Here is a 20,147-nt window from a genome sequence, read left to right as displayed (position 1 = left end):
ACGTCCCTCCTCCTTCAATGCCCTCCCCCTTTATAGCTTAATTTAATCATGTCCTTCCCCTCTTCCTTTCTCCACAACTAATTAATAGGACTTTCCCATTTTTCATCTCATAGGGCACCTAATACCTAAACCCGTTCTTTCATGTCATTGGGCGAAGAGCCTGGAGTGCCTATGTGGTGGCGTGGCTAGTGGAATGCTCTCTGTTCTTTTATCCTACTAGTGTCTGTACAGTGGTATCAGAGCAATAGATCCTGTAGAGTTACACCTATGCTACCTGATTTCAAGGCTTCAATGAATTTAAGTATACTTAACGTCATATACATGTTTTTCTATCAGCCCCGAATTTAGCCCTCAATACTCGAATCGACGGGCACAAGTCATCGAAAGTATCTACAAGTATGGGTTAATGTCAAAGGTAAAGTTGTAAGTATGTCCCCCGAGATAGTGAAAAATGATGAGGCTCTACATTTCGCGAATATTCTGCCCTATTTTTTTAGTTGAGATTGTGCGTGTGTACAAATGGAAGGGTAAAATTTGAATTATCTCAACAAAATAGAGTGCTTTTTGGCAAGCTAATTAATTCTTCAACCAACAACCCAAACCATCAAAACGCCCAAAACACTCCCGTGGTCTGCAAGGGAAGATGTCCTACTTATATGAAAAGAGCGCTACATGGCGATGGATAGTGGCTTCCAGCAAGGCCTCTAAGGGATTCTTTGTCATGTTCGGAAGCATTTGCATTGTCATCCCCATGGCCTTGGGCTACGCTACGATGTGGGCTACGAATTCGAATAATGAAGAGCTAAAGGATCGCCTCTCCAAGCGTGGCCATCAAGATGCAGAGGTGGGTCATTATGTTCGCCGTTGTAAGCCTTAGATTGACATATACAAAAAACTTATGCTAAAAATTCTGCAAATTCTTTTGTAATAAGAGATAAAGCTGTCAGGCCTGACAATACAAGCCCTATGCCTTTGTTGCTGAGTGATGCGGGTGGTAGTGAAACGTTGAACGTGCTGTAGTGGCACAGTCATGCGCCATTTCCATGTCATTTCATGTGACATTCCTTCTTACTTTAGTGTAGAGGGTCACATGGCAGAAAATTTCTCATTCTGATATGAGATGAAACATTATTGCTATATTGTCCCAAACGCTTTTTCCTTGTAGAATGATTGTAAGCCCAAAAGTCTATGAGTCTGCAGTATGTTATCAAGTGGCGTTGTGAGAACATGAAATAGATGCTGCCTTCTCATGTGCCCAAGGACGTGGTACGAAATGGCTGCACGTGCCTCCCAAGATGCCCAGAATTGCCTACCGTTTGGTCAGAGCTGTTTTTCTTGACCTGTTGAGATATGAAATCCCTTGTTTCCATGTATTTTGTTAAGATGGACTTTATGGTCACTTCTTAGTCGGTGTATACCCCTTTACACAATTGATTACCTTCTAGAGTTAACAAAAACGATATGATAACCCTTGAATGAATGTTCAAAGTGCTTGTATCGGCAACTGCAAGAGCTGGTCTTTAAGTCTTTCCTTTGTTCACTATGGAGCAGATCGAAAGTCAATTTGCTAACTCTGCAAGTTCTTCAATCTAGTTTGCTTGGGACCTTTACGTACTGTCTTTCCTGCAGGCTTCTCATTTGAATGAAGGTTAACTCTACAAAGAGTATAAAGATCTTTACAGGAACCCTATGGTTTTGTCCGAAGCCTTAGTGTTCTTCATTATTATCATAAGTTTAGTGAATTCTCCTCATTCCTCCTATATTTGTAACCTTGCCTTAGCTTTCTGTGCATCTTCTTCCTTGCAGCTCTCAATTCTTGTCAAAACACAAGTTCTTCATTACGATACCACTTTATTATTTGCCATTATTATTAAGTCTCAAACCTCTTTGGTCTGCAAACCGGTTAAATGTTGATGCACATTGTATATAAATATCAGTAAGCTTGGCACAAGACCATCCTTCTAGAGTAATGTGTCACAATGAGATTCATGAAGGGGAGACCGCTACTGGAAGTCGTTTGCCCCCACAAGTAGCTATCTGCTTTGTCAAGGTGAGTCAAAACTAATGTCTAGGTTCCCACTGTACTTTCGAGGTGTCAGTCCTCCCTTTGCTAGGGCTGTCACTGCATACATGGCCGGGGGTCATTGGCCCAATGCTTACCCAACCTCTCAAAAACTTCGATTCTTTGTCACTATAACGAGTCAAGCACATGATTGTGCAAGGGGGCCCTATGAGTGACATAAGGGTCCTGTTGAAGGCCCCTACCAAATTGGTACTGTAGAACAATGGTGAGTGCTCATATTGTGTGCATCTCTAAGTGCACTCTATTAGGGACTTCGTCTATGAGAACAGTCCCATCCAAAGTGCTTGGGGCTCCTCATTTCTGTGGCATTGGCTCTTTCAAGAATTCTCAAGGATGGCTGCCTCTATTTCGATCCTAAGTCCTACGACCCCTCTCATGTGGATCAAAGCATTGAGGCACTTGTCTAGATATTGAGCTAGTCACTTGTGAGTTCCAGAGCCAATTCTCCTATCAATGCTTGTCAACAATTCAAGTTTCAACTTAGAGTGGTCTTTATCCTCCTCATCCTCCATGACAAATAGAGCCCTTTCCTTAGCATGCTCTGAGAAACTTGTGATGTCCTTATCTACCAATGATCTTTGATGTTTTGACCATTGCTCTATATTGGACATAAGCATTGTCATACTTGGATGTATGCACCCCATCAAAGAACTCCTCACCTTGTATAATAGCAGTTGACTCCTTTGGAGGTGACTGCACTAGATTGAAACTACACTATGTAGTGTTTTTAGAGGATGAGTTTGAGAATGTTCCTGGATTCATCTCGGTATATGCTGCTGCCGTATTAGCGGACATGCAAATTCCACCTTGTGAAGTTTTCGTCCAAGTTGCAGCCTGTTGGTATTGCGATAATTCTTTCTATCTTAAATGGTGCGTTGCCCTATTAGCTAGATTTAGATTTAGATGCTCGTTTGGGAGAGACTAAAATGAAATCGTTTAGACTTCACAAGAAAATGTAGCTTGAATGAAGAGATTTGGACTACTTTTCGATTAGCCTTCTCCTTTAGTGCTAGCCTTTGTCATGGCTGAGTTTGCCCTTCACCTTCGGAGTGCCGATAGAAACTCGGTACGAAGACTTTGTATAAATGGATGCTCAAGTATGTGTGGGTGTGTGGATTTGTATGTGTGAGAGCATACTTTTATACTATGGTCTACACCCGCTGTTGGGCGTTGATGACGTCAGTGGGGATGTCATAGTAGCTAGTCCTTGCTATGCGTGATGGAGTTGATGGTTTTCAATCTTATGAGTGACTATCGTGAGATTGAAACTGCACTATGTTCAATGTTGTGTTTTTAGAGGATGAGTTTGGGAATGTTCCCGGATTCAGCTAGGTATATAGTGACTCCTTTGGAGGATCATCTCCCTTCGACTTGTGCTCCTCCTCCTTTTGATCGTACTTTTTCTTCGGTCAATCTCTTGCCAGATGTCTATGCATGTATGATATCATTATAGCATTTTCTTTTCTTCTTCTTGCTGTCTCTGTCAGAAGGGTCCCTATCTTCGGAAGCGTCCTTGCTTTTCTTATTGGGGATTGCCTTTCTCTTGCTTACTCTTGCCTTTTCCTTTGGTGTTGACTTCGAACACCTTCTCTGTTGAGATTCTACATCAACAAGGGACCAAGCTCCTCAAAAGTCATGATCTCTCTTTAGCTGTCAGGGTTGTCACTAAACTATTGAAGCTTCTTGGCAATCTACTGAACATGAGAGTGGCCAACTGATCGCTGTTGACCTTCAACGGCCAATTGATCTTTTAACACTCCAACTTTGACTCCATCTTCAGCACAGACAGCTGATTTTGAAACATTGAAGCAGTGAATCTGCAACTGTCCCAAGAATCATCGATAGTGCCGCATCATCTTTCTGCACCCATTCTTTGACGTCATCTGGATTTGCCAACTGAATACCACATCCTTTTGGTCCTCTAGTTTTGATTGCCATTCTTCAATAATCTCCCACAATGCACATGCAGTCATGTGACTCTGAATCTTGATGGTTCAGATTAAATAGTTTGTTCTGTCCAGCAGCCAAAGTTCGGAATCGGCATGTGGGCCAGCATGTTGCATCTATGAGATTTACTGTAAAGGGAATTCTCACTTGCAAACTTACTGACCTTCTCATTACACCTTCACTGATCGAAAGTCAGATTCCTCTTTCAGGCCTCGAAGTCGATCTCTGGCTGGATGGCTTGATTGACAAGGCATATACCTCTTGGCTTCTGATCTCAGCCTTCGTGGATTTCTCTTACAAGCACATGACTGTCTCACGGCTCTGCAGATAGGCGGCCGGGCTTTGATATTATGTTAGAAGAAACCCTAGACTAATATCCACATCCACAAACACCTAGCTTGTTTCTCCATGCACCGGAAATATGGAATAGGTACACAGTATGTATGCAATGGACGAATCTTGAGAACCTAAAAGGGAATGCTTAATCCAACTTCAAACTTTGTGTCCAAGAAAGGACTCACAGGTACCAAATCTGGAGTATTAGACAACAAGAGAACAGTCCAAGATATCTCAAAGTATATTGCACAAAACTGAGTCAAACACTTCTTACAGGGACTCCCACAGAGATCCCATAACCTGAGCAGCTCTCTCGATGCTCTATTGTGAGCACATGTACTGCTACCACTACTGGCCTTGCACTCCTCGTTTTGTGTGCTCCTCAATGAGCTTCAGTGACCTGCTGTAGTGCGAGTTCCTCAGACTGCACCCTTGTGCACAGGTGTGATCTCATACTGACTGTAGGTATGCACCTGATGATGCTGCGCAATGGGTGAGGTCTGCCTCTAGACTGAACTACGGAACTGCCCCTGGATGGGGCCTTTTACAGAGCTGGGTAGCCCACCGACTGGCCAACCCAGTCCGCCAATCAGCCAACCCAGTCAGGTCTGACCTGACCTGCCACAGACAGGGCCAACCTAGTCTCTGTCAGTGGTTGTCTCTGTCTCCATCCCTGCAGACCTGCTGTCTGTCCTATTCTGGGCTGCCGACTGGCAGTCTTTATGGCTGCCGATGTGCTGGCAATCCTGGCCTATCAGAGGCCATATTCTGGCACACTCTTCTGGCCCTGGTACCATGTCCCTGTGCTCCCCGGCTCAGTGGACCTTTGGGACATCATGTTAGAATTATTGGCATATTCTAGGCAATGACCAATGAGGTTTTTCCCCTTAACCACAGGTAGTGGGTTAGAGTAGTTTTGTCACTTAGACAAAACCACGTCCACACTCGTAGTTTCATTATCTTATCTGTTGCACTACGTTTTTGCTCTCTACTCTCTTGCATCCACTCTTGCTCCATCTTCAACATTTGGTATCAGAGCACAAGCTCCTTCACTTGCCTTCTCCTCCACGCCTGCATCTCGGAGCTCCACCGTGTACCTACTCGTCCGTACAGTTCGTACAACAGTACGGAATTTTGACATGCACAGCTCCTTCCGTACCATTCGCCTGTACATCTCATCCGTACAGCACTGACCGCACAGCATCGTCCACACAGCATCGGTTGTACAACTCCATCCGTACATCCGTACCGTCAGTCCGTACTGGCAGTTCGTTCGTGCAAATCGTCCCTACAAGCAGCTGTTCGTAGTACCGTATCGTTTCTGTCCGTACACGTGCTGGTGGTGTTTGTGAATGCACTTTGCATACTGTGCATTCTCTTGGTGTATAGGTACATTTTGCAGGGAGCCATTGCTTGGTGAAGCAGTTTTTGGAGTAGATTTGAGCACGTTATGTGAATTGGGCATTTTGCAAAATTTGGGGCTTTTCGTGGATTTGCCCCAATTTCAGTTCAATATAACCCCAAAATTTGCATAATTGGGACTTTCAGATATTTTGCCCTCTTTTGGATGCAATTTCCCTAAAGAAATTGGGGCTTTTGCCAGTTGGATGCAATTTGGCAGTGTACAAACAATTTGGGACTGTCGCAGGCAGTTTTGGACTCATTTTGAGTGACATTGCAGACATTTGTCAATTTTTGCAGACAGATTTTGCAGATTTTGGGCATTTACAGAGCATTTTGGTGCATTTTAAGCCTTTGATAGGTTGTGATAACAAGCTGTCATTTTGGGCAGATTTTTTTAAAGGCTTTGGTTGTGCATCTTTGATCCCAGGAAGGGATTTCACTAGTCACATTTGCTGCATTTTTTTGAGTTGTTTGGGAGATATGGCTCAAAACAATCCCAATGAGGTTTTTGGTGTCCTCACACAGGAGGATAAGTTGGATGGCACCAACTGCTCCTTTTGGAGTTTTATGGTTCGCAACATCTTAGTTGGCAAACACGTATGGGATTATGTCAACGGAGATGAGACAAGGCCAGAAACTATGGTTGCACCTCAAACTCCTCAACAAGGTGGAGGACGAGGTGCAGAACAAGTGATAGGAGTAGCAGCTACTGCTTTGGTGGCTTCTACACAGGAACAGAAAAGGTGGGATTCACGTGATGCACAAGCTCTTTCAGTCATTTCCCTTTCTGTCAAAAGGTTTATCATTACTCACATTCGGTCATGCAAGACCTCGAAAGCAGCTTGGGATATTTTAGAGAGCATGTTTGCAGCAAGAAATGATGCCTGGGTCTCATTCCTAAAGAGAGAGCTATCTCACACACATATGGATGAGGGTGATTCCATGAATGCTCACCTCACCAAGCTTCAGTATTTGAGGGAACAATTGCTGAATATAGATGAGTTCAGAGATGATTACCACCACTCCGAATTCTCTTCCTGAGTCATATCTCGGTTTTCATACCTCGCTAAATTTGTCATTGAGGGGGGGTGCCAATCCTCTCTCTTTTCAGGAGTTGGTAGGACTCTTGTTGTAGGAAGGGCAAACCAGGAAGAACATTCCACACGGGCTGGCGAGCATGCCATTCTTTCAAAATTCAGGTCCAAAGGGAAAGGGCAGCAAAAGCAACATGCAAATCAGGCTATACATCAGCATAAAGCTGATTCCGGACAGCCCTCTCACAAGGCTACTACTGCAAGAAGCCGGGTCACTACATTAGTGAATGCAAGAAGAGAATAGCAAAGCAGAAGAAAAAGGATTCTAGTATGGCTGTCTCAGATGCATGAGCCCCTAATGCACATGAAGGAGGGAATGTTACAACTTTGTGGAAGAGGATTATGCCTTTTGGTCTTGCATTTTAGATTTTCAAGTGGTTGGTCTAGATACTACAGTTACTCTTGAGGATGACTCTTATGCTTTTCTGACTTGCAGCTATGATCCTTCGAAGGATGCATGCACTTTTAGTGTCAATGAGACATTGAATACATGGTATTTTGATAGTGGTGCATCTAAGCACACCACTTCAAGGAAGAGTCTTTTTGCATCTTTGCATGCACCACCTGCTAAAAAGAAGGTGACATGTGCAAACAATTCTTATTCAGTGTGTGGAGTGGGTGATATTATACTTACCTCCACAGATGGCACAGATTTCAGAATTTCTGATGTTCTTTATGTGCGTGGTATCAATAAGAATTTACTTTCAGCGTCCTGACTCAATGGAGGAGGATTTCAGGTTATCTTTGATGATGCTAAGTGTGCAGTCTGAGACAAAGAAAATGATTATGCTTTGATGTTGTCTGGCACTTTGTATCGAGGTCTTTTTCAACTTGATGTTTATGAGGAAAGATCCGATCTTGCACTTGCAGTAAACACTCCCATTGTTACCATGCAAAATGCGCCATGCAGAATGCGGAGTTATGGCATGCCAGATATGGGCACATGAGCTGTGGTAGCTTGATGACACTTCAGAAGCATGCTATGGTTGATGCATTGCCTCCTTTGGAGTCACCTCCTCCTCATGCCTGTGAAGGATGCATCCTCGGTAAGATGCATAGATTTCCCTTTAAATAGGATGGTGTAGTACGAGCTATCCGGAAATTACAGCTCATACATAGTGATGTCTATGGTCCCATGATGACACCTGCTTTTAGTGGTTATCTGTATTATGTCACATTTATAGATGACTACACAAATAATACTTGGGTCTATGGCTTGAAGATGTGTTAATGCATTTCAAACACTTTGTGGCCATGGTTGAAAATGAGACAGGACTCAAGGTGCAGACACTTCGCACTGACAGATGGGGGCAGTATATGTCTCATGAATTTGAGGCTTTTTTGAAGGAGAAAGCCATCACACATCAGCTTACAGTGAGGCTTATCCCTTAGCAAAATGGCAAAGCTGAGCGGAAAAATGGAACTCTCATGGAGATGGATAGATGCATGCTCACTAGTAAGAAGTTGCCTCACAGATTTTGGCTCGAAGGCCTCATGTGTGCCAATTATGTTTTGAATCAGGCTCCCATAAAGGCTTTAAAGATAATCACTCCCACTCCCTATGAGGCTTGGCATGGGAGAAAGTCTTCAGTGGATCATTTTCGTGTTTTTGGATGTGTTGCATATGTTCACATGCCTGTGGATTTTCGACATAAGTTGTCAAATAAGGCACTAAAGTGTATCTTTGTTGGGTATAGTGCACAAAGCAAATGCTATCGTCTCTACAATCCTGCCACACGCATGATTTTTGTGAGTAGAGATGTAAATTTTTCCAGAGAATTCAGCTCATACACATGCTGAATTTACTATTCCAGCTTCTTCAGATGATGTTTTTGAGGGGTTGCTTCCTATTGCTTTTGGTTCCCTAGCTGAGGCTCACGCTGAGAATCAGCATTTATAGCAGCCTCCACCTGCTCCACATGCCCCGATTCAGCCACATGCTAATTTTGTTCCTCCACAGGCAGTGGATGATGTTGTCAGGCAAGAGATTCAAGAGATACATGCAGCAAAAACAGTCCCGAATTGGTTGTTACAAACTCTCAGGGAGAGTAGACTTGAGGCACCTGGCCTGGCAGGACTCATAGTGCAGCAAGGCACACAGGGGGCTCTTTCTGTTGAATCAGCTTATGCAGGTACTCTTCTTGATGAAGAACAACTTGAAACTTTTGAAGAAGGCAAGGATATTTTGCACTGGATGAATGCCATGCACAATGAATTGCAGTCCATTGAGAAAAATCAGACTTGGATGTTGTGGACTTACCACCAGGAAAACATGCCATTGGTACCAAATGGGTTTTCAAAGTGAAAAGGAAGCCAGATGGGTCTATTGATAGGTACAAGGCACGGCTGGTTGCCAAAGGCTATGCTCAGAAAAAGGACAGATTATGAGGAGACTTTTGCTCCTATATCTCAGATGACCACTATCAAATCAGTTATTGCCATGGCTGTAACTTTTGTTTGGAATGTCCATCAATTGGACATAAAAACAGCTTTCTTTAATGGGGACTTACAGGAAGAGGTTTATGTCAAACAACCTCCTGGCTTTGAACTTCCGAGCAATGCACTTCAAGTTTGCAAGCTGAATAAAGCTTTATATGGACTGAAACAAGCTCCATGTGCATGATATGCCAAGATTGATGCCTTCCTGGCAAGTAAGGGGTTACACAAGTGACAATAGTCGCACTGAAAGCACCCTCTACATCAAGAAGGATGGGGGGGATATTTGGTCATCATTCTTTATGTAGATGACATGTTGCTCACGAGGTCAAATGAGGAAATAATTGCAGATTTCAAGACTGAATTGAAAGCTGAATTCGACATGGCAGTTTTGGGCATGTTAAATTTCTATTTGGGGATCCAGTTCGTACAAGACAAGCGTGGCATTGTTATGTCTCAATCCAAGTATGTGCAAAAACTCTTGGATAGGTTCAACATGCAAGGTTGTAAGCCTACAGCCACTCCCATGCAGCCAGGGTTGAAGCTTACTATATATGATGCAGGTGAATTAGTGGATGCCACACTTTACAACCAGGCTTTTGGATGCCTCATTTATTTGTGCAATACACGGCCCGATATTCAGTATGAAGTATCTTAGGTGTAGCAGGTATATGCACAGCCACATTGGCAAGTTGTAAAATACATCTTCCGTTACTTGCAAGGCATAAAGTCTTATGGCTTGATGTTTCCCAGGGGGGGGGCGACTTGCAGATACATGCTTATAGTGACTTAGATTGGGCTCGAGACTATGACACTAGGAAGTCCACAAGTGGTAATTGTTTCTTTTTGGGCAAAGCTTGCATTTCTTGGCTGAGCAAGAAACAATCTACTGTGGCTACTTCCTCATGTGAAGCTGAGTACAGGGCAGCTTTCACAGCGACAATTGAATATGTTTGGTTGCGTCGTTTGTTTTCTGATCTTCATCTCTTATTGGAGGGTCCTCCAATTCTCACTAACAGTCAGAATGCCATAGCAGTGGCAAAGAATCTTGTGTTTCATGCTCACACGAAACACATCGAGGTTCATTATCATTATGTCAGAGACAAGTTGCATGCAGGGGAGATTAGTATGATCTATATGTCAACACATGACAATGTTGTAGACATCTTCACCAAAGCATTTCCACGTGAGAAGTTTGAGGCAGTTCGTAGTGCTTTGAACTTATCTCCTTTTGGTGATTGATCACTTCCTTTTTCATCATCACATTGCCACTCCAGGGGGGTGTTAGAATTATTGGCATATTCTAGGCAGTGACCAATGTAATCCATAAGTGTGTTAGGGGCACTTTTCCCTCACTAGAGGTTTTTCCCCCTAACCATAGTTAGTGGGTTAGTGTGGTTTTGTCACTTAGACTAAACCACCTCCACACTTGTAGTTTCATTATCTTATCTATTGCACTACGTTTTTGCTCTCTGCTCTCTTGCATCCATTCTTGCTCCATCTTCAACACATCAGGCATGGAGACTAGAACCCGCCCCTCCTCTTCTGCATTCTTATGCAAGGCCTGCTAGTATTGCAATAATTCTTTCTATCTTAAATGGTGTGTTGCCCTATCAGCTAGATTTAGATTTAGATGCTCGTTTGGGAGAGACTAAAATGAAATCGTTTAGACTTCACAAGCAGTTGTAGGCTTAAATGAAGAGATTTGGACTACTTTTTGATTAGCCTTCTCCTTTAGTGCTAGCCTTCGTCATGGCTGAGTTTGCCCTTCACCTCCGGAGTGCTGACAGAAACTCAGTACGAAGACTTTGTATAAATGGATGCTCAAGTATGTGTGGGTGTGTGGATTTGTATGTGTGAGAGCATACTTTTATACTATGGTCTACACCCACTGTTGGGTGCTGATGACGTCAGTGGGGATGTCATAGTAGCTAGTCCCTGCTATGCTTGATGGAGTTTATGGTTTTCAATCTTATGACTTGACTCTCGTGAGATTGAAACTGCACTATGTTGTGTTTTTAGAGGATGATTTTGGGAATGTTCCTGGATTCATGTAGGTATATTCTTATGCAAGGCTCCATTGTCTTGAAGGTCCACATCTGTTCAGCCAATCTTGGTCGATGGCGGAATTGACGATGAGAAATAATTTGATTACCCTTCTTTCTTCCCACCACCTCCTTCCAGAACATATGTTAGATTAGATTGCCCCAAGTGGATATCCATCATGAGGAGAAGCCATCATCCTCCCCCTTTTCCACCCTGCGCTGCCTTCAACTATCTCACTCAAGCAGGAGTTGAGTCTTGAAGGCATTGAGAAAAAAATTGGATTTTCCTCCTCTCTTGTGTTTTCCTTTCAAGTGAAGTCGGCATTCTAAGTTTACTTGTTTTGAGCACTCCAACTCTTTTAATGGAGCACTGGAAGGTTCCAAAGGAGCGACCATAATGCCCATAAACATGGCGTAAGCCAGTTACCCAATTTAGTGCATAATTGGGTAACTGGTGTTGGTGATAATAATCACCACTCCCAAAGGATCTGAAGTCCCGTGTCTCTGACTGACATGTTGTAATCACATGTGCTGTTCTGAAATTGCAATGAGTAGCTTGTATTATTTCTCTTTGCATCCCAAGCCCGATCAAAATCCAAACTCCCAATCAATTTGAAATCCTCTATTTGGTTTTTCAGTATCTGTTTGATGACAGCTTGCCTTAGAAGTTACTGTTATGCCTTTCCTGCTGCCTGTTTTAAGTGGTATATCAGAACTTATTAATGATCTATTAGTATTTTATATCGTATGGCAAGATTTCCCAAGTAAGTACATAGATGACCACTTAACACAGAAACAAACAGGCAACAGATGTTTCCTTTAAAAGAGTCAAGACTTGGGCTGAATGTTTCCTGTAAATAGTAGTTTGTATGTTTAAGAACTGAGGATGCGACCAATCATGATACCTAAAGCTCAAAACAATGCAGCAAAGTTAAAAACCCATTCACAAAGCCCTGAGTTTAATGCATTTATGCATGTTTCACCCGTGAATCACTTGTAACATGTTCAGTGACGTATCAACACATAAATCATGATATAAATACTAAAAACCAGATAACATTCTCATTGATCAATATCAGGTATTTATGCTCAGCAACCATATTTGATATATCACAAAATACATAGTTTTATAGCTGCTTGTGAAGCACACTTGGCACCTGTCACTCAATATACAAGTCGTAGGTCCCTCCAGGAATGAATTAACTTCAATCTCTCAATGATTACTGATGGGGTTCAGGGGTAGTTTTGTGATGATTTTTGTCTTAAAAACATTTTATATTTGCTTCTGTCAATGACTCTCATAACTCGCATGCAACTTGTTACTGTTGAGGTTAGCTATATTCTAGAATAAAAAAGATTAGCATATTTTTCAGGCTGATTCTACAAAAGATATACAGAGAACGTCACGTAAAGCCTGTCAAGATCCTTGATTTCTTTTTATTCTAATTTTATAATTGATACAAGCACACATGAATGTTACTCTTTGTACAGCTGATGGCAAGGGTCAACAAGGAGAGGCTTGGGCAGCTTCTTGGCGAGATCAAAGACAAGGAGAACACAGAAGACCGGTATGCTGCTGCTTTACGTGGAGAGACGTTAACTGGTAGTCCAGGTGCCCGAGTTCGAGGTGGTGGAGGAACATCATGGAAACCTTTGCCACAAAAAGATCAGACAGAGCAATCATCTTCTCAATAATTCCAGTACGTTATGGCTCAGTATGCTTGGCTTTGAAAATTAGAACTGTGAGAATGTTGCTTTGTAGCTTCCAGACTATAATTGCATGCATCTGTGGCTGATTGATAGGATTTTAGAAAGAACAGAGGCTATCTGCTGATGCTTATGGCTTAATCAAGCTAGAGTCTGAATCCAAGCAAGGTATTAGTGTAGCATAGGTTTAGTTTTCTATTTTCAGAAATTCAAATTCAGATTACAGATATTTGGCATGTGGACATAAAGTTTTCAGGGGGGAGTCCAATGTGTATCATGGAGTAGGCAGCACAGTGGTATCGGAGTCCAATGTGACACACGTGTATCATGGAGTAGGCAGCACAGTGGTATCGGATCAGATTTTCCAGCTCTCTTTCAAGCTTGCTAAATTTAAATGCTTGAACTTGATTTTCTAGCTAAGTAAAGAAATGTCCAAGATTAGCTAAATTTATAGTGCTACAGGTATAAGTTGTGTTCCTTTTTTAGTCACACAACATGGCAATTTATATGACAACTGATGAAAGTAGCATCCCCACTTATTAATTGGTCCCATTTGGTCTCTCAATTTGATAGGTTCTTTGGTAGAAATCAAAAGAAGTCAAAGCCAATAATAAGTTAGCAATGAGAAATCTATCATGAACTAGGGCTTTCACATTTGGTAGAAGGAGATAAATTATGATAAATAAAGTTTGTTTTATTTAGGTCTTCTAAAAATTGGGTCTCCATCCAATTTCTTTCAGTTTAAAGGTAATCTTTTCAGTGCCGCCTTTCAATTTTGTCATTTCCAAAGTTTTCCCAACCCCAAATTTCAAATTTTAAAGTCCAGAGTCAAAAGTTTCCTAACCCCCACCGAGGTTGGGTTGAATCCATGGCCCAACTTGGTGGTTAGATACTGCATTGGGGTACTCAGAGTTAGTAGGTCAATATGGAGCTTCCCAAGATGAAGTCGGTTGCCACCTCAACTCCAATAAGCAATCCCTCATATTTTGCCATTGCAACACTATTGACACCCACTTCTTATGCAAAGACTCATTTGAGACAATGGATCATTAACGATGCGTCATTTGTACGAGCAAAAACCTATGAGTAGGTTTATTCGAGCGTGTTTTTCAAGAGATTTTAAAAATTGTATTTCTTTAGGAAACATGGTTTTTATACTTTTAGTTTCACTAGAGCTAGATCCCTTTATTATAAAAATATACATCATAGTCACTCATTCGCTTTTACATAACGTAAAATTTCTTATTCATAGGCATCCTTTATACCCTTGTTATTACCTAAAAAGAGTGTTGAAAATTTTCTTTAATAATTGCTTTCATGTGTTTTTATAGCATGAATAAGAAGACATTTATGTATAAAATAGCTATAAATAAGTATTAACTCGAGCTTATATATCTACTATCATAAAATACATGTAAGATTTAAAATTGTATATGTAAGATATAACTCCATAGATGTGCTTAAATGGCATTTTTTGGTCAATTTAAGTGGTTGAATGACTATATTTAGACGTTGGATGTGAAAGTTACTTGGTTGTCTATGGTAGTTTCGTCGGTGAAACTATCTTTGATGGCTTGCTTTAATGAGGTTTCTTTTGAGAAACCCTTTATTCAAGATAGGGTGAGGGTTTTCAATATCACTTTCTATCAAGTAAAAATTGTAGGAAGGATCATAAGGAAAATTTCATAGAGAACTCTACTCTATATGTGGGTTTATTTAAAAGCCATCCCATTATGTTATTTATCATCCCTAAAGATTCATGTATAAAATAGACATTCTTATAATACTTTGCATATGTTTTCTTATGATCCATTTTTGTCAAATATTTACGTACTTTGAAAGTTTTTTTTTTCCCTTTGCTCGAATGCTCGGAAGTTTTGGCTCAAAAAATGATCGTCTTCATCATTTGAGACCCACAAGACCAAATGTACTAAATCAAAGACCTAAACTTAGCTTGCAGCCGTTGGGAGTAAGAGATTATTATAGATATCATGCATAAATGTAATGTATTCTCACCGTTGGTACTCGTCTGCATGGGTAAGGATCACCAATCAAGTGAGCTCAATCAAGCAAGAGATGACTATTGATGTCAGCACTGAAAGTCAATAAAGCATATGTTTATGTGGAGGTGAAAGAGCAAGAAATCAAAGCATACAATAAGATGATCTTACGCATTCGGGTGTTGAATGCCTTTATGATAATGAGAAGAAAGATGACAAAATATGAAAAAGGGAGAAGAGTGGAGATGAGAAGAGAGGGCGCAGCTAGAGAGCACATCACAAATGACTAATTGTAAACTAGATTTAGTTGAAAATGTAGAATATATATAAATTCATTTAGGGTTAGGGTTAGGATTAGAGCATCTAACCCTTTCCTTTATAGCACTCTATATGTGTTAGTGCTAACTCTAATGCAATAGTACATAAGTCCAAGATCTTTCATGTTGAACTCTGCGGATAAGTTTTGTTTTAGCTTTTTGATGAAGCTATCCTTGCTTTCGGTCACAATCAGATCATCTATGTACAAAAGTGTAATAGTAATGTCTTTCCCTTGAACTTTGTAGTAGAGAGTATGATCTGTATTGGATTTCATATATCTCGATCAGCAAAATACTTGTTGATTCTGCTGTATCAACTTCTGGGTGCTTGCTTTAAGTCGTAGAGACTCTTCTTGAGATGGCAAATCTGATTCTTCTTTCTTGGTTCAACATAATTTGCTTGTTATTGCATGTAGACTTCCTCGTCTAGATAATCAATGAGAAAAGCATTCTTGACATCAAGCTGGTACACATTTCATTTGTTGAGTGTCACTAGTAATCAAGAACCGTATGGAATCCATCTTTGCTACTGGAGCATAAGTCTCGTCATAATCTTGACCATATTGACGTGCAAATCCTTTTGCAACTAGTCCGACTTTGTATCTTTGATTACTTCCATCTAGATTGTACTTCACTTTGTAAAACCATTTGTTTGCTATGGCTTTCTTTCATGGTGGAAGGTTGCATGATTCCCAAGTATTATTCTTGTACAAAGCATCCATTTCTTCGTTAATAGTAGTTTCCCATTCTAGCTTGTCTACTGCATCTTCGAAGTACATTGGTTCTTCTGTAGCCATGATGGTAGTCATAAAGCATAGTTGGTGGTTTCAACCTAAATTGCTTTGCCTTTGTGAGCATATGTCAATCTGGCTGGAGGTCTTCTTTTCCTAGTAGACCGTCTGAGTCGCTGTGGCTCTGCTTGAGGAGTTTCTGGCAATTCTTGCTCTTCATCATCAAGCTTTTCTGTGGATGACTGTGAAATCGGTGAGTCTATGTCCTATGTATTTGAGGTTTTCCATTCTGATTTCTCATCAAAGATTATGTCTCTGGAGATTATGACCTTGCAGTTGATGGGATCATACAACTTGCATGTGATCACTGTAGCCAACCATGATACATTTGCATGACTTCGCATCCAAATTTCTACGATGATCATCATGTATGTGGGCATATGCTATGCATCCAAGTTTGCTTGCTCTTCTTCATCAACCTTTTCTGTAGATGATTATAAAATCGGTGAATCTATCTCCTGTGTGTTTGAGGTTTTTAATTCTGATTGCTCATCAAATATTATATGTCTAGAGATTATGACCTTGCAGTTGATGGGATCATACAACTTGTATGCTTTGCTTTCTTCACTGTAGCCAACCATGATGCATTTGCATGACTTCGCATCCAAATTTTTGGGATGATCATCATATATGTGGGCATATGCTATGCAACCAAATATGCGGAGATGTCCAATACGTGGCTTATGTCCAGTGAATGCTTCATAAGGTGTCATACCTTGAATCGGTTTGGTCGGAAGCCGAGTAAGCAAGTAGTTTGCAGTGACATACCTTGAATCGGTTTGGTCGGAAGCCGAGTAAGCAAGTAGTTTGCAGTGACTATTGCTTCTGTCCAACACTGATTCGAAAGATGCTTCTCACTAAGCATTGCTCTAGCACTATCTGCTAAAGTACCATTCTTCCTTTCAGCTCTTGCATTCTGCTGAGGAGTATCTGCACAAGTGAATTGTCTTGTGATTTCTGAAAAAGTTCATGAATGTCAAAGACATGTATTCACATCCTCTTTCTGATGTCATGCCTGTCTGGTTTTTTACCATGGCTTTGATTTTTTGAAATCTGCACTATCTGCTAAAGTACCATTCTTCCTTTCAGCTCTTGCATTCTGCTGTGAGGAGTATCTGCACAAGTGAATTGTCTTGTGATTTTTGAAAAAGTTCATGAATGTCGAAGACATGTATTCACATCCTCTTTCTGATGTCATGCCTGTCTGGTTTTTTACCATGGCTTTGAATTCTTGAAATCTAGCAAAGACTTCATATTTCTCTTTCAGAAAGTAGACCCAACAATATCTCCTATAGTCGTCGATGAAAGTCAAGTAGTAAAGTGAACCATTGATGCTGCGGTTCTGGGCATAATCCCATACATCTGTATGTATCAAATCAAGAATACCTCGTGCCCGAGAGGTATCTCTGTCAAAATTGGTTCGCTTTTGTTTGTCGATGCAGCATGCTTTGCAAACTTTTCTAAGAAATTGTAGCTTAGGAATGCCAATTCTTCTAATTCTTAAGATCTATCAAGCTTTTAATTGACATGACCATATCTCTTATGCCATTTTGCGGATAGCGGCATCTATTACGGTTGAGTTGACATGGCATGCAAATATGGTACTGTAGCTAGCATTCTATACAAGTGTCCTTCCTTGACTCCTTTTTAGCTGAAATTCTCTGGATTTGTCTCTGATAGTGTATTTATTTTCGTCGAAGATGACTTGATAGTTATGTTCCGTCATTTGACCTACTGACAAGAGGTTCTTGCTGAGCTTTTAAATATAGAGTACATCTTTCACTAATCCTTTCATACCATTGAAATTGTTCATTCTGCTGAGGAGTATCTGCACAAGTGAATTGTCTTGTGATTTCTGAAAAAGTTCATGAATGTCAAAGACATGTATTCACATCCTCTTTCTGATGTCATGCCTGTCTGGTTTTTTACCATGGCTTTGAATTCTTGAAATCTGCACTATCTGCTAAAGTACCATTCTTCCTTTCAGCTCTTGCATTCTGCTGAGGAGTATCTGCACAAGTGAATTGTCTTGTGATTTTTGAAAAAGTTCATGAATGTCGAAGACATGTATTCACATCCTCTTTCTGATGTCATGCCTGTCTGGTTTTTTACCATGGCTTTGAATTCTTGAAATCTAGCAAAGACTTCATATTTCTCTTTCAGAAAGCAGACCCAACAATATCTCCTATAGTCGTCGATGAAAGTCAAGTAGTAAAGTGAACCATTGATGCTGCGGTTCTGGGCATAATCCCATACATCTGTATGTATCAAATCAAGAATACCTCGTGCCCGAGAGGTATCTCTGTCAAAATTGGTTCGCTTTTGTTTGTCGATGCAGCATGCTTTGCAAACTTTTCTAAGAAATTGTAGCTTAGGAATGCCAATTCTTCTAATTCTTAAGATCTATCAAGCTTTTAATTGACATGACCATATCTCTTATGCCATTTTGCGGATAGCGGCATCTATTACGGTTGAGTTGACATGGCATGCAAATATGGTACTGTAGCTAGCATTCTATACAAGTGTCCTTCCTTGACTCCTTTTTTCTACTAGCTAAAATTCTCTGGATTTGTCTCTGATAGTGTATTTATTTTCGTCGAAGATGACTTGATAGTTATGTTCCGTCATTTGACCTACTGACAAGAGGTTCTTGCTGAGCTTTTAAATATAGAGTACATCTTTCACTAATCCTTTCATACCATTGAAATTGTTCATAGGGATAATGCATGTCCCTTGAACTAGATTCAGTGTATTGTCTGCTGTGTAGATGACATTCTTCTGACCTTCTAATGATTTCATCTCTGTGAACCATTCCTGATGATTTGTCATATGAAATGATGCATGGTTGTTGATGTACCAAGGATCCTGATCTACTTGGTCGACTCAATAGTTGAAATCCTCTTTTGAATTGCAATTAGTATATAGATACACTGTATCAGGCTTCTCCATTTCCTCGGTTACAAGAAACATATTCCCATGTTCATTTGCATAATGACTGTGACTAAAAGGTCTACCATGATGATTTCCTCTTCTGCGAAAATTTCCTCGATTGATGTTGGATTGACCGCCTTGGTCGTACTGCTTCTTGCGGCAATCTCTTTCATAGTGTCCAAACTTATGATAGTAGTTGCACTAGATGTTTAACACGTTGGTAGATGTATTCCCTTGTCCTTGGAATTCTCCTTGATTTGATTGATTTTCTCTTTGCTGATTCTGATGTTGCTGAGGATGATGCTGATGTTGATTTTGATTTTGATGCTGATTTTTTTGCTAATGATGACCACTTCTCTGGAATGATTTACCTCTGCCTTTGTCTCTGTCTCTGCTTCTATCTAAAGCTGTGAGTGCTTGATCATTGGAATGACCTTTGCATGCATGAATGGCCTGAGTCCTGAGCTCTTCACCAAGTAAGACTGACTGAAGTTCTTCTAGTGTCAAAATTTTTCGTTGGATGGCAAGACTCTGGACTAGATTCTCGTATCCCTCTCCTAGTCCATTCAGTATGACTTGAACCATTTCTACAGGATTCATAGTCTCTTGTGCTACTGCGAGTTGATTGTTATAATCTTTAATCTTGAGTACATAAGCATAGCAGATGCCTCTAGAATTCAGATTAAGGGTGATAAACATAGACATGATGCAAAAAATGTACTTAAAAGTGTAGTGAAAATCATCAATTGCAAAACACTGACTGTAGCAGGTGAAATCCGAACTGTCGGTGAAGGCAGAACTGCAATATATAATCCGATCTGAATTACAAGGTTTGAAGCAAATGATGCTGAGAATAGCCAAGAGTCTTTATAAGGCTGAAATAAAGTGCACAATGTCAAAAAATAGCCGAATAGGCTTTACAATGATCGCATGTGTGTGTGAAATCAAATCATGTGCTATCTGGCCACCATTGATCAATCGGTCAATGCCTCTGAACACTCTGAAGTCTGCTCACTGAACTGATGAACGTCAGGTTTTAGGTAATGTGATGATGTG

At 40.8% G+C, this 20,147-nt stretch overlaps 1 protein-coding gene across 1 annotated transcript; it reads left to right on the top strand.

Moving 5' to 3' along the window:
• The first annotated feature begins 572 nt into the window (after positions 1-572).
• On the top strand, positions 573-13,539 carry LOC147904714 (centrosomal protein). Its single transcript, XM_087395956.1, has 2 exons — positions 573-844; positions 12,837-13,539. Exons 1-2 carry the CDS (start codon positions 644-646, stop codon positions 13,038-13,040), a joined length of 405 nt encoding a protein of 134 aa, XP_087252082.1. The 5' UTR covers positions 573-643; the 3' UTR covers positions 13,041-13,539.
• The last annotated feature ends 6,608 nt before the right edge of the window (positions 13,540-20,147 follow it).

Source organism: Dipteris shenzhenensis, chromosome 2, assembly GCF_047967505.1.
Source record: "Dipteris shenzhenensis isolate YYH24624 ecotype China chromosome 2, Dip_SZ_1.0, whole genome shotgun sequence".
NCBI classification, from domain to species: Eukaryota; Viridiplantae; Streptophyta; class Polypodiopsida; order Gleicheniales; family Dipteridaceae; genus Dipteris; species Dipteris shenzhenensis.
This window is presented reverse-complemented; position numbering and strand designations above follow the sequence as displayed.